General features: G+C 41.7%; 1 protein-coding gene across 11 annotated transcripts in view; it reads right to left on the reverse strand.

Moving 5' to 3' along the window:
• Window positions 1-15,534, reverse strand: part of ZNF827 (zinc finger protein 827) — a 166,972-nt gene that overhangs the window by 92,719 nt on the left and 58,719 nt on the right. For all 11 annotated transcript variants that reach the window (XR_004283148.1, XR_004283147.1, XM_032332416.1 and 8 more), the window contains exon 5: window positions 10,873-11,106. Coding sequence is in view for 9 of the 11 variants with exons in the window: in XM_032332416.1 (XP_032188307.1) it covers window positions 10,873-11,106 (234 nt within the window). In the remaining 2 variants the exon portion in view is untranslated. The remainder of the gene's footprint in view (window positions 1-10,872; window positions 11,107-15,534) is intronic.

Here is a 15,534-nt window from a genome sequence, read left to right on the forward strand (position 1 = left end):
AGACATACAGACGGCCAACAGACACATGAAAAGATGCTCAACATCACTACTCAGGGGAATGCAAATCAAAACCACAATGGGATAATACGTTGTGTCAAAATGGCTAAAATCAACAACACAAGAATCAGCAGATGTTGGTGATGATTTAAAGAAAAAGGAACCCTCTTCCCACTGTTGGTAGGAATGCAAACTGGTACAGCCACTGTGGAAAACAGTATGGAGGTTCCTCAAAAAATTAAAAATAGAATTGCCATGCCTACTAGGTTTCTACCCAAAGGAAATGAAAACACTAATTCAAAAATATATATGCACCCCTATGTTATTTACAATAGCTCAGATATGGAAGCAACCCACGTGTCCATCTGTAGATGAACGAATAAATAAGATGTGATGTGTATCTTATTTAGACACACACACACACACACACACACATGTGCACACGACAGAATATGACTCAGCCATAAAAAAAAAAAAAAAAAGAATGAAATCTTGCCATTTGTAACAACATGGATGGACCTAGAGCGTATAATGCTAAGTGAAATAAGTCAGTCAGAGAAAGACAAATACCGTATGGTTTTAGTCACATGTGGCATTTAAGAAACAAATGAAGGAAGGAAGGAAGGAACGAACAAACAAAAAACCCGGACTCTTAAATTCAGAGAACAAACTGATGCTTGCCAGAGGGAAGGTGAGTGGGGGTACGGGTGAAATCGATAAAGGAGATTAAGAGTACACTTATCTTGAGCACTGAGTTATATACAGCATTAAATTGTATACCTAAAACTAGTAACACTAAATTTTTTTTAAGATTCTATCCATTTATTTGACAGAGGGAGAGAGCACAAGGGAGAGAGAGAGAGGGAAGCAGGCTCCCCGCCGAGCAGAGAGCAGGATGCGGGGCCCGATTCCAGGACCCTGAGATCATGACTGGAGCCGAAGGCAGAGGCCTTAACCCACTGAGCCACTCAGGCGCGCCAACACTAAAATTTTTAGAATTTAGAAAAAAACATTAAAAAAAAAAAAAAAGAAAAACAGAAGCCATAAAAGAGAAAAGTTTGCTTCATAGAAGTTTCCCATTCCTGGGCCACTCTGGACACTCCCCTACCCAAGATAAACAGGGCCTGTTGTGATCAGACTGTGAGTATCTTCGGTGCTCAGTGCCATAAGGGGCCCAGACACTACCACTCCCTAGAGCCCCTGTTCAGTGGGCGATGCGGCCATGAGTAGCAGACAGGCTGCCTGAAGTAGGTAAGGATTCCCTTCTCCAGAGGTAGATCTGTGATACCAGCTTGTATCCAGATGAACATGGAATCCCTGGGCTTTCATCATACATGTGAATGGTCCCGTTCCTTGACACGAATACGTGAAAGGTGAAAAGTCAACATGGCAAGGGAGAGAAAAGCTACTGTGGAATGAGAATGTTTTAGATCTCTCGTTGAGGGAACTAATGGTCATGCCCTTCTCCCAAGACTGTAACTGTGGTAACATACGGCCAAGAAGGTTGCGGTAAAAACCACAAAAAGCTAGAGCAGTAAGAGGAGATAGGGCACATGGCTTCTACCTGGCAGGGACCTTTGTCTTCTGTGTGAAAAAGGGGACAGAATGCTGGACCGGTTACTCGAATTTTTGCATCCACACTGCACCTGGATCCCTCAGACGATAAAGCTTCTTTGTAGAGTTGTCACCGTCGAATAGTATTTATTAGTGGTCTCTCTGTGCCACAGCTTGTGTTGTGGATAACTTCTGTAGTCATTTATCCCAGGAAACCAAAACCAGCACAGGAATCAGGACTCTACACTACCCCAACTGCAAGCACATTTTCTAGGTATCTTTTTATTTATTTATTTATTTATTTTTGCTCAGTAGTACCAAGGAAGACCTGGAGCATCTCCTCATCAACCTATCTTGCCTGCACCCCCACCCCACCCTACAGCCCCACCCTCAACCCTCACAGCTGGGATCAAACCCCTCCCTCCCCGAGTTCAGCCAAACAGAAGAGGACTCTATAACGAAGGTAGAGCCAACGACATTCCTTTCAGAGTTCTTGCCTGGTTTCTGGAAACACACGCCAATACAAATTTTCGCGGCTATATTAATATATGCAGCTATGCAACAGGGAGATGATCATAAGACTAGAGCCCTTTTGAATCCGGTCCTTCTAAGTCGCAGGCCTCAGTGTGGGAGGCAGAGGAAGCCATGTCAAGAAAGCCAAAGGATGACCAGAGGGGAGAGGGCTCTTTGGCGGGGGGGGGGGGGGGGGGGGGGGGGAGATGCAGAGGGGCTGGCCCTTGGGGGTGAGCCGGAAGAGCTCCCACATGAGGTGGGAGGGCAGCCACAGCCATTCAGGTTGTGCCTCCAAGATCTGTAAGCTGCGTGTTAAATTATGAAATGAGTAGAAGGCTGCTCGCTAGTCAAAGAGTGAGGGTAACACCAGTTATGGTGGGAGAATCTGCTCGAAGCAAATCACCTCTTCTTGCTGGGAAAAGAATGGTCCTTCCGAATGCACACACCTTGGTGCTACTCTGTGCTGTCTATACAGTCAGGAAAATAACACCGCTGCATCTCCATTAAGTTTAACAAGATCTAGACCTTCAAGAAAAGGATTCTTTGTGCTATATAAACATGTCACATTTTTATCTTATTAAAGTGATCTAGTCCCTGTTGGTATAAGACATAGTTTTCACACTCCATATACCCTCAGTTCCCACTGAGTTTCAAGCACCGAAATTAGAGTCTAATCCTTTATTTAAGATTGAACTCCCCCAGCCATGGGTTTCCTGTGTATGTGTGTGTACATACATAAACACATACATATGCATATACATACATATTCTGAGGGTTGCTTAGGATATATAAGGCATGAGGAAAGTGATCTGGTCATTAGTTGCAAACCCATTAATAGTCACATTCATTAGAAGTCATTTTAAAAGTTGGCATTCGGGGCACCTGGGTAGCTCAGTCAGTTAAGCGTCCCATTCTTGATTTTGGCTCAAGTCATGATCTCAGGGTCATGAGATCAAGCCCCACAGGAGGCTCTGTGCTCAGCACAAAGTCTGCTTGAGATAATCTCTCTCTCTCTCTCCCTCTCTCCACCTCTCCCCCTGCTCTTGCGCTCTCTAAAATAAATAAGTAAATCTTGAAAAAAAAAAAAAAAGTTGACACACAAATATTCTTTGCCATCAGCTGAACTACAGAATGCTATTGCAAAATACAGAAATCAGACAGGTCAATTCTACTAGGAGGCCTGCAGTCAATAAATTAGCTTTCATAGGCTTTACATCTGCAAATTAAATGCTGCCCTCATATAAGTAAAGAGAGGCTTTCATTTTAATATTAAGCAAGTCTGCATTTTTACTTAATTTCTGGAATTATGATAAATGTGGTGGTGCTCACAAGCAACCAAAGAAAAGAGATAAACTGGACTAAATCAAAATTAAAACCTTTTGTGCTACAAATAATGCCATTAAGAAAATGAAAAGACAGCAGAGTAGGCAAAAATATTTGCAAATCCTACATCCACTAAGGGGCATATATTCAGAATACTTAAAGAACTTTTACGACTCAAGAATAAAAGGACAAATAACTCAAAAAGCAGGAAAAGGACTTGAATAGACATTTCTCCCAAGAAGATACACAAATGGCCAACAAGCACATAAAAATATGCTCAGCATCTTAAGTCATCAGGGAAATGCAAATTGAAACCACAGTGAGGTACTAGTTCATACCCGGTAGGATGGCTATCATAAAAAAGACAGACAATAGTAAGTTTTGGCAAGGATGTGGAAAAATTAGAACTCTCATACATTGCTGGTGGGGATGTAAAATGGCACAGCTGCTTTGGCAAATGACTTGGCAGTTCCTCAAAATGTTAAACATAGAGTTACCACTTGATTCAGCAGTTGCACTCCTAGGTATATACCCAAGAGAAACTCAACATATGTCCACAAAAAAACTTGTACATGAACGTTCACAGCAGCCATAAGTTGGGCAACAACCAAATGTTCCTCAGCAGATGACTCGATAAACAAAATGTGGTATATATCCATTTTATACCATGAATAAAATTAACATGACATTACTGGTATATTTATTCCAATAATTCCCAGTGGAATATTATTTAGCCACAAAAAGGAATATTGATACATAGATGAAGTTTATTTTTAAATTTTTAAAAAGACTTTACGTATTTGACAGAGACAGAGCAAACAAGCAGAAAGAAAGGGAGAGGGAGAGGGAGAAGCAGGCTCCCCACTGAGCAGAGAGCCTGATGTGGGACTCGATCCCAGGACCCCAGGATCACGACCTGAGCCCAAGGCAGATGCTTAACCTACTGAGCCACCCAGGTGCCCCCAGAGGTGAACTTTAAAAACATTATGTTAACTGACAGAAGCCAGTTAAAAGAGACCATATCCTGTAGGCCTCCATTCATATGAAATGTACAGAACAGGCAAATCTATAGAGAGAGCGAGCAGATTAGTGGTTGCCTAGGGTGGGAGTGACTTGGGGATGGGTAAGGCGTAACTAACTGTTAATGGGTACACAGTTCTTCTTGGGGTGATGAAAATGTTCCATGACTAGATGCGATGATGGCTGCAGAACGCTGTGAATAAACTGAAAACCACTGAACTGTACACTTTAAATCAGTAAATCTTATGGTATGTGAATTAACTCTCAAGGAAGATGTTTTTAAAAATGAAATGGTGCTTAAAAATCAGTCTAGAAGTCCCCTCAAAAACATAACAATGTGAAATAGATAAATTCTTAGAATTTATATTCTGGATTCAACCAGCTTCTCCAGGTGCTCAAAAGAGTGGAAGTGAAAAAAAGAACTTCTCGTTTCAGGCTGAGTAACAACGCCGTTTGACATTTTTGTGTTCTCAGATTCTCAGCACCATGCATTTGACAATGTGATAAATAGACAGTACTAATGAAATAAAAAAAACAAAACGCTTCTCAACTGATACTTCACAATTATTCTTTAAATCTTTTCCTTCACTTTGCTACCACGTCCGTTTGTTTGCTCTAGGACTGAGTGAGGAAGTAGAACCACCAGGAGCAAAGTGAGATTGGCCCTCCTGTGTGGTTCCACCACTTAGAGGACGGGTAGGTTTGAAGGAGACCAGTCTGAGCTGACATTAATAGAAAACTGAAACACCTACTTTCCACCCTTGTAGACTATTACTGAAGCCATCCTGCTTATCAAGTTTGATCAGACGACAATTTTCCAAAGGAGAAATCCCAAACAGAAGAGTGAATAGTTATCGTCCTGAGAAATGGTTTGGCTAAAATCTCTTATTTATCTCCAGGAATTCTTTAGAATAGGACAGTCTCTCACATGGTCTTTGATTTGCTGGGGAGAGGGAAAGGAGGAGCTTTTTCCTCTTAAAAACAAAACAAAACAAAAGCCAACATGGTCCAAGAATACTCATGAAACTTAACACCAGAAAACACTGAAAAAAGCAGTATTAACCTAAGGCTCAAAAGCAACACTATCTTGATTTACTAGGTACATGTGCCCTTCCAAAAAAAGGTTTCCAGATACTGTTATTTCGTAATACGTTAAAAAGAATCTCTACTGAAGAGGTGGTCTTTTAAAAAAGTAAAATGCAGGGCGCCTGGGTAGCTCAGTGGGTTAAGGCCTCAACCTTCGGCTCAGGTCGTGATCTCAGGGTTCTGGGATCCAGCCCCATAGCTGCTCAGCGGGGAACCTGCTTCCCCCTCTCTCTCTGCCTGCCTCTCTGCCTACTTGTCATCTCTCTCTGTCAAATAAATAAATAAAATCTTTAAAAAATAAAAATAAAAAGGAAAATGTATGTTTGATAGAGCCTTGTCCTCTTTTAGCTTTAACCTAAGGCATTCTTCTCAGATGGACAAAACTTATTGCTTTAACTAACCATTTCCTCAGCACAGTGCTTCTCAGAACTTAGCTGTCAGGATCACATGGAAGGCTTGCAAAACACAGACGGCTGGGCCTCCAACCTCAGAGTTTCAGTGAGGTCCAGAGTAGAGCTGAAGAATTTGCATTTCGAACATTTCTCTGTCCTCCCCCACCCATGCTGATTCTGCCAGTCTGGGGAACCACACTTTGAGAAGCCCGGCCTCACCACCTACAGAGCGGAGAAGCTGGCTAGGCAAAGTCCTGGCTGGGCGGCTCTTCCCCAAGAGTCTACCGGAAAAGAAAGGTAGAAGTCATTCAAAGGCCAAAACACATTTACATTCAATATTTAAATAACAGCAATTACCATAATCTGCTCCTCAAACTTTTGTGGTTCATACATATATTGTTTATCTTCCTGGTTTCACGCCACCTCCATTCTTGCCCACCCAAGATGCATTTCTGGGGGTTCTTCTCCCTCCTGGCCATCCTATATGACTGCAGCCGTGTCTCCCCCCACATGCTCTTACCAAGTTTCCACTGGTGGATCCCATCTACAGCTGAGGCAATCAGCTGGAGTTTGGAATTGGGACTAAGAAATTTCTGTCTGGCTTCTCTTCTGAACAAGAGGCAAACTCAGAAGCTGCAAGAAATTTTCATTTCCCACCATGTGAGCCGGGCAACAGAAAAGGTCCATTTGTATGCACAGAGAAGCAGGGATGAGGTAGGGAGTGAGAGTATCTTGGTTCCCATATGGTCTTCCAGACCCCGGCTTCGGTGAAGGACTCACGCCCTTCTGCATCCCTGCTCTGGGGTTCCATAAGTTAACCCCAAACCTGGCACCTTCTATTAAATTCCCCTCGCTTGCCTAAAGTGGCTGAAGAGGATTTATTATGTCCAACCAAAAGAGCCATAATTAAAATGGTTACTAAAGTCAATTTTGGGGTCTCTTTCCTCTCTCTCTCAGTTCACTGCAGAGATTAACCTCACCTTAGACTTCATTCCACCCAAGTTTATCTGGTTCTAAATATTTCATAGCTATGAGGTGCCTGACTGGTTCAGTTGGTGGAACATGTAATTTGATTTTGGGGTCGTGAGTTCAAGACCCATGCTGGGTGTAGACATTACTTTAAAAGAAAAATTATTTTATATATATACATAATATATATTATGATGCATAATTTTATATATGTGTGTGTGTGTGTGTGTATATTTCACAACATCTCTATGTATTTCAAAACCAGGCCTGCTTGGATTTTTCTACATGAGACAATTATAATTTATATTTCTCTCTAAGACTAGACTGGGATAAATGAATATGAATCAGAAATGAACAGAAATCAACTTGGTTTCCTTCCTTGTGCACAGAAGTAAGAAAACCTATAGGGGTGTCTCGAATTGAGATCTAATATGAAGTTTTATTTACCATGTTAGAGAAACTTCAGTGCTTAATTTTTCATTAATGCTTCTGAAATAACTTCAGCTTTTATTTTTGTGGAATTCCCATGTTTAAAATGGCATTTTTAACCCGATACTTCTAGATCCAACCACCTACATGGTACATTTTATGCATTCATTCCCATGCAAACATGTGGCTTCCCAAAAGGAGAAGGGGCATTTCTTCATGTCTGTGTGTCTGGCTACTCCTCTTCCCACACAACAGAGACTAAACAGATCACGTTTTGTGTCACCTTCAGCACTGCGTCACGTCTATGATAACACATCTGTTCCAAAAGTTTGTGAGGTCGCTCGATGTTGCAAAACCAGGGTTTCATAGTGACAGGATTCTCTTCGTCTGTCTAACGTTACAGATCCTCTGTTCTGAACTTCAGGATTTTGGCCTCCTTGAATCAAGGTTTCTGGGAATTATCTTTGGCAACTCTGCACTTCAGCAGAAAAGTCTGATTGTTTTGGCTGCCTTGTGTCACATAACAACAGGTAGTCACAGACATCCAGCGGTTTCCTCAGAGTGGGTTGCTTTCTTTATGGTAATCAATTTACTTGGCCCAGCTGTCAGGCACTTCACTTCCCAATTAACAACTGGAAGTAGAACTTGAGCCGCAGGAAGGAAGAAAACTCAGATTTTCCCAAACACACAGTTAATGAAAAACTTAGCCTAGCTTCTACCTCATCTGTGTTTTTCCCATAAAACGTAAATGTCGATTTGGAAAACAATATACCTACAGACATTTCTCCACCCAGGAAGGTCTCACATGATGTTTGACTGGGCCCTGTGCCCAACATCCATCATTAAGGACATAACATAAATTAATTTAAAACTGGAAATGAAGCAGCCAAAATTGTTGACCAGTTTCCTCTTATTAATTCAGTGAAAAGACCGAGGGCCTACACTACAGATCACAGCTTCTAATCTCAAGGAAAGAAAAAACAAAGAAGAAAAATCCTTTTATTCCACATCTTAGCTATTCCTTTGGTCAAAACTGGAAGAAGAAACAAAGTGTGTGATAATGCATGGGGCATACTTTTCTCACTCACCCAACTCTTCCTGGCCAAAAGGATTTTCCTCAATGTGGCAGACGACCGACCATACATGGAAATTAGCAAGGCAGGAAGCGGTAGAGACTCCTGTTTATGAGAACACCCGTGGCCAGGCTTTGGGGTATCAGCTGAGATGAATCGAAGGCATCCCTGACTAACCTGTATGGCGGCTTTGGGAGATGAATTATCCCTCTTGTCTGCTGAGGGACAGGAGCTATCACGGGAAGGGGGACTTGAAGACACTGACAAGTTCTTTACGTGGATGCCTTTCAGGACATGAATACTGAAATTGTTCAACTGCAGCTGGAGGAAAGAGAATATAGGAAGTTTTCCCCTTACATCCTCCTTCCAAGAGCACTGAGCCATCTATGATAAGAAACTCTAATATCCTGTAAACCCAGTAAAGGGTGAGTCCCCTTTACCTTGGGGCTTAGGAATGAAAAGATACCTGTTTTTAAGTCACATGTCTATTTCTAGGACTGACTTGGAAACTTTACAGTTTACCTGACCATAGTCTGCTAGGGTGTAGAAGTATGGAGTTCAAAGTGCAAAACGTTTATTGAATGGATTTCATTGCCCTGGACTTCTGACTAGACCATATGCATTTAGAGGACAGGGGCTGGGACGCTATTTCTTTGACCTGAGTCTCTTGCACAAAGAACGCTGGAGGATTTTTTTCTGGGGTTAAAAAAAAAAGTTACCTTAGTCTTTCAAGCAAACTAGGAAGCAGGGCAGACGCCCTTTGGAGATATGACTATGTCATCCAATCAACTGTCACAGAACTCCACAGCACATAAACTCAGCAAAAGTTGACATAAACATAAACATTTAGAAGGGCCATTGCTGTCCACAAATATCATTAAAGGTGCATGGCTGTATGGCTATATGGCCATAGTCTATTTGAGGGATCTCATTATTATCTAGGAAATGATTTCATACTTCAGTGTCCAAAATCACATCAGCTAAAAAGATTAGGATAAAATGTTTTCCTTAAAGAAAATTTTCCCTGAAATCTCATTTTGGCATATTATCTTCTGGGGCCACCCCACCTCTCTCTGCTCACAGTACTGGTTGCCCAGCAAACTCTGAAACAGAAATAGCATACACTGGGATCCTGCCGACCGGAGCCACTGTTGGAAGAGGGTCATTGCAATGTGAAAGCCTATGCTACGGGAGAAGAATCAGAGAGCTGTGTGACCCCTGGACTCGATCAGAAAAACAACAGACATACTATTCTATGTCACTGAGACCTTAAGTATAAGAAAATATGTTGGCCTGAACATCGTATTTTTAAAATTTCAGCTTTCAGCAATCAGCACAATCTTGCTAGGCCTCCCATCTGCTAACAAGAAGCTGTACGATCACTGCAAAGTTTAGAGAAACAGGGCTATAATAAGGATGTCATAACTGTACTCTGCTTTATCTATCACAAATCATGTTCCCGTGAAGTTCCAGTGTGTTCTAAATTAACATCAAAGGAAAGAATTCTTAACCCCACCAACTGGCAAATACAGGAATTTCAGCTGTTCTGATATAATGGCTCTAAGTAAACCCCTATTAATTTCTTACTTTCCAACCTACTGGTCACCCAGAAACACCATCAGAATGGCACCGAGGAAATGACAGGGAAGATCTCTGATGCATCTCTTGCTTTCATCCTCCAAGTACAGGGAGTTACAGACTGAAAACAGTTTCTGATTCGTATGAGCATTCTGAATATAGTTTCTAAAAAATTGCTTTTAGTGAACTGAGGCTGGGATATGACTTGGTAAGAATATTATTATTGATACAACTTTTCTTTCCATGCTCTGAAAGTCACACCTTTGAATTTAAAAGACACCAAATTTTTACATGCTCTAAGGGGGGCAGATGGGAGACTGGAAAAGAACCCCAAATAGATTAATTTCAAATTATAACCCATTCTCCTATCTCTGACAGGTAGATTACATTTAGATACTACTAAAAATGTGTTCATTCATCCTAAGAACTTAGATTATTATAATAGTCCACTATGAAATTTTCTCTTCATAAAACCTCTTACTGCTACTCTATTGCTAATTACTACAAGCACCATCTCAACTACTTATTAAGTTAAGAAACATATTTTTAATGGTTCTTAAAGAATACAGCATAAATACACACAAGAAGAAAGGCCCTCTATTAGGAAAAAATATTTTGATCAATTAACAAAAGTGCTTTGCATGTCATTAGAATGCACTCAAGATTATGACCGGCATCATCTTAGAAAGCAGCAGTGTTTTCCAACAATTCCCAGGAAAAGAAGGCTGTATTTCACAAGACCAGGTACGCAGACAACATCTGCAAACAAATTCGTACACGCGACGCAGAAATGCGAGCCAAGCACCCCGTCATTCCTGAATTCGCCTCAATAATGTGATATTGCTACCATTAGGCTAATTATAGCCCATGCAGGAAGCAGCCCAGTTGGCTACAAATGAAATGAGCAGAATGTGAATATTTTAGAATAAATCAAGTACCTGATAGTTTCATGAGAAGTTCAGACGCTGCTTTGACGGACATATCCTGCCTTAGCACATTCCCCTTCCCTTCCTGGGGCTTAAGGGTGTCCTCAGAGATGCTCGAGGCCGGCACTTCCGATTCCGGGCTGAACACGTAGCTGGACCGAGGCAAAGTGGCACTTAAGGCCTCCTCTTCCTTGGGCTCCTCTTTCACTTTAAAATTAAGATTCATGGGCTCCTTCTGATTTGCAGCTGTCAAAAGAAGAAAGGCATTGTATATATATACATAAACAAAAGGCCACTCCCCCTCTTAGCTGCCCCCGGACTTTATGAAACATGGAATGCACAATCACACTGTGCTGACAGCAGGAGGGACCACAACCCGATCAAAACAGGCTGGGACCTGGGCAGGAAAAAATACAATACGCTCTATGAGCAGCGGACTCTGAAGAACGTGCGCTTCCGAATCTTTGGAAGAGATCATATTTTAAGAAGAGTTGCCTCTACAAAGTGGACATTTTTCTCTCTGGTTTCCCTAAATGTCTTCTTCCCTGTATAAATGCTGCCGCTTCACTGACCTGTGAGGCTTCCCCCCACTTAATCTTATTCTAAAATAATGCTTTCAGGCAATTATGCTGCCATAAAATCCTCAATATAAACATGAGTCAGAGGCAATACCCAAAGCAAAAACCTGGGGTGGGTGGTAAGGTGAGGAAGAATTTGCCAGAGAGAAGCTCAGACTAGAGATATCCCACTTTGCCTTATTATGAAATGGACGCTTCTGACCCACCAACACTGGGGCACGCACTTGGAACTGTTTTTCCAGTCACGGTGAATAAACCCATATCTGTAGCTCAAGTCATCTCTGAGACCATGACGGGCTTTTTTTTTTTTTTTTTTTTTTTTTAAGATTTTATTTTTAAGTCATCTCCATGCCCAACTTGGGGCTTGAACTTACAACCCTGAGATCAAGAGTAGCACGCATCACTGACGGAGCCAGCCAGGTGCCCCTCACGAGGGGGCATTTAAAAAAAAAAAAGAAAAGAAAGAAAACCATTTATTTTGATGTAATTTTAGATTTACAGGGATGTTCCAAAGATGGCTCAAGGAGTTCCCATATATTCTTCCCTCAGCATTCCCCGATGTTCGCATCTTACATAAGCATGGTATGTTTGTCAGAATTAAGAAACTCACAATGCTATGAGCTAAACTCCAGATTTTATTCAGATTTCACCAGTTTTTCCACTAATGTCCCTTTTTCCATTTTTAGCGTGGTTGGTTGGCGTGGAGTATGTGGTCAGGGCAGAGCTAACTGGCCTATTATGGGATGGCTTCTGTGGCTTGGCTACACGATAGCAGGCCTTCACCCACTGAGCTACACACTCCCTGAGAAAGACCAAAGAGGACAAGTATTCTCCACCACCACTGGCCACTTTCCCAGGCAGCTTGCTCCCCTCTAATAGGCCATGTAATCGGAACTTTAGGTTGGTTATACTAGAGGTCTTTTGAGAAGAAGAGCTCATCCTAATACGGAGTTCTTAGTAACACTCACGAGAGTGAACCCAAAGCCCACTCCCGCCTAACAAATAAGAGGATAAAAATAAAACTCCAAAGCAAGAACTTCTAACTTGTTACCCATCACCGGCCCTAGCCAGTACACAAGCACAAAATCCTTTCTCCCTTGTGCCCTTGAAGGGTGTACACTCTGGAGTTCCAAGTTCACAGAGACAAGTATATTTAGAAACTGGACTGTGGAGGCTAAGGTGATGACATTTGAAAGTTTTACCACCAAAAAGACGCAGAGCTGGGATCAGAACCTATTTCTATGAGCTGCCTGCTCTATGTCCCTTACCTACCCCCACCACACCATTCTTCCACTCCCGGTCCCTGTGCTATAACAGCACTTGGATGTAACTTGATCTTCAAGTGCCACCTTCTCAATGAAGTCTATCCTGACTACACTGTTCAGAACTGCAATCCCCGCCCCATGGTACTCACAATCTCTCTTATCTTACTTTTATCTTCCTTTTTTTCCCCAAAATACTTACCACCTGATAACTTCTGCTTAAGGCCTGAATTGTGCCCACCCTCACCAATTCTTATGTTGAAGCTCTAACCCACAACAGGGCTATATTTGGGAACAGGGAGGTAATTAAGGTTCAATGAGGCCAGGAGGGTAGGTCCCTAATCCAGCACGATGGGTGTTCTATAAGAGACACCAGGGATGCACTTACACAGAAGAAAGATCGTGGAAGGACCCAGGATGAAGGTGGCCAAAGTCAAGCCAAAAAGAGAAGCCTCAGGAGAAACCAATCCTGCCAACACTTTGAGCAGACTTCCAGCCTCCAGAACCATGAGTGGTAGGTTTCCTTTGTTCAAGCCACCAAGTCTTTGGTATTTTGTCATGGCAGCCCAAGCAGACTAGTTACATTCCATATGAGTTTCTTATTTATTATGTTAACTACTATGCTTTCTTCCCCTAACTCAAAGGTAGGCTTCAAGAAGGCAATGATCTTTAACACAGATGTACCTTGAGTGCCTAGTACAGGGTCTGGCACATAGTAGGTGCTCAAAATATAGCTGAGGAATGAATAAAATATGTCGGCTACAGATTAGTAACATCTGATGGTCCTTCCCTATTACCCGTGGAAAACAAAAACCCCCAATCCCAGAATATTCCGCTGAAGGCAATCGGAAGTGTTTTCCCTAGATCTGATACTTAGGCTGGGAACAAGACCTAGAGATAAAAGCTCTGCCATCTACACCATAGCATGTACTGAGGAGTCTGTGATACTCATTCACTTGGACTTTGGCATTACTGAGGGAGGAGTCCAGAAAATTTTCAACCAAAGTGCTTAAAATCTGGCCTTCTGGGGTGCCCCGCCGGCTCAGTTGGTAGGACACATGACGACTGATCTCAGGGTCATGAGTTTGAGCCCCACGCTGCACACAGAGATTACTTTACAAAAAACTAAAAACAAGTAAAATACAATACAATAAAATTTGGCCTTTTGGGGACAACGCCATCAGAATCTAAACCAAAGAGAACAATGATGGTTTCTAGAGCAATCCTTATGTATTTCTGACCTCAGCAAGGAAGGTAGATCCTAAGAGGACTCTGTATTTAGCATACTTCTCCTCTTTCAACCATTTCCTGGGGGTAGTGGGACTGCGCGGTGGAGGGAGGGGGCTGCAGGCTAGCTCCTAAAGCTTCTCTCACTCTATGCCTTTCTTCCAGAACCCTTTATAAAATCCTCTTCCAAAAGCATCCTAGTTAGTCACCACAAAATAATTAAGTGGTGTGTTTTCTGTTAAGCCTGAAACTTTGATTCTTTGGGAAGGAATAACAGAAAGTTATGTACTTTTAAAATGCTTCTGTATCTTTTATTTTAAAACTTCTAAAAATTCTAAGATGAGGCTAGGAAAGAGATAAGAAACTACTGGAGCCCAAGAAGCAAATCCCAATTTCTAGGGAGAACAACCTTAAGCTGATGGTCTCTGAAGATAAAAATAGCTTCTAGAAGTATTCGTCAAAATAAATTCTACATAAGACTTAAGAAAAAAAATTTATCATTGTTAGTACAACCCAGATTTAACACAACTTCAAAAAGACATTTAAAAACATAAGAGGCAAGCTAGCATGTTGCTGGATTATAAATCTGCAGGCATTTCATACCTGGTTTTTGTTCTGACAATGTCAAGAATTGACATAAATGCTGGGGAAATGTAAATATAGCTAATAACAGATCACACACACACACACACGCACACACACACACACACACAGCAACCCCGTGGGAAACACTAGTTTGCCCAAGTTTTAATTTCCCAAACACTCTAGGTCTAAATACCAGAAATACTAATACTAAAAAAGTACATAAAGCCTATGTTTTAAGATCAATATGACTGAATAATTGCCATAGTTTTTTATTATCTTACTTTTGTCTTTTTATCCTACTTAAAAAAAACTCATCCTCTTTCTACAGAAAAAGGTGGAATTATAGATGTTTTCTTTTTTCTTTGGGGGAACTGTTAAGAAAAAGGGAACCAATTACAATTCACAGCCTACTCTTGACTTCATTCTTACTACCACAAAGATCTGTGCACATACGGAGTTCCATTGGTAAGAGACTTTCTCAGCCCTTACCTTGACTTCTATTTAGGTATCTTCAAGTTTCCAGATACTCCATTTTTAACACATGGAGGAAACCCCACAAATCAAAAGGCCCCTTCTCGGGGGTGCCTAGGTGGCTCAGTGGGTTAAGGCCTCTGCCTTCGGCTCAGGTCATGATCCCAGGGTCCTGGGATCGAGCCCCGCATCGGGCTCTCTGCTCGGCAGGGTGCCTGCATCCCCCTCTCTCTCTGCCTGCGTCTCTGCCTGCTTGTGATCTCTGTCTGTCAAATAAATAAATAAAATCTTAAAAAAAAAAAAAAGGCCCCTTCTCTGTCTGTTCCAAACATTTTAGGACCTTAGCCACTTTGATTATAAATTATGTATATTCGTAAGTTCATGCACTCAATGAAGCTGGGCTGCCATTTAAAGGAAACAACTCAACTTTTTGAGAATTTATACAGGATGCGAGATAAAGGCTCACATGGGAAACAAATGGGAAAGCCACTGGGATAAAATGATTCCAAGTTTCCAATTCTAATGGGCAGGGATTAATTAACTGTTAAAAA

Source organism: Mustela erminea, chromosome 2 (genome assembly GCF_009829155.1).
Source record: "Mustela erminea isolate mMusErm1 chromosome 2, mMusErm1.Pri, whole genome shotgun sequence".
NCBI lineage: Eukaryota > Metazoa > Chordata > Mammalia > Carnivora > Mustelidae > Mustela > Mustela erminea.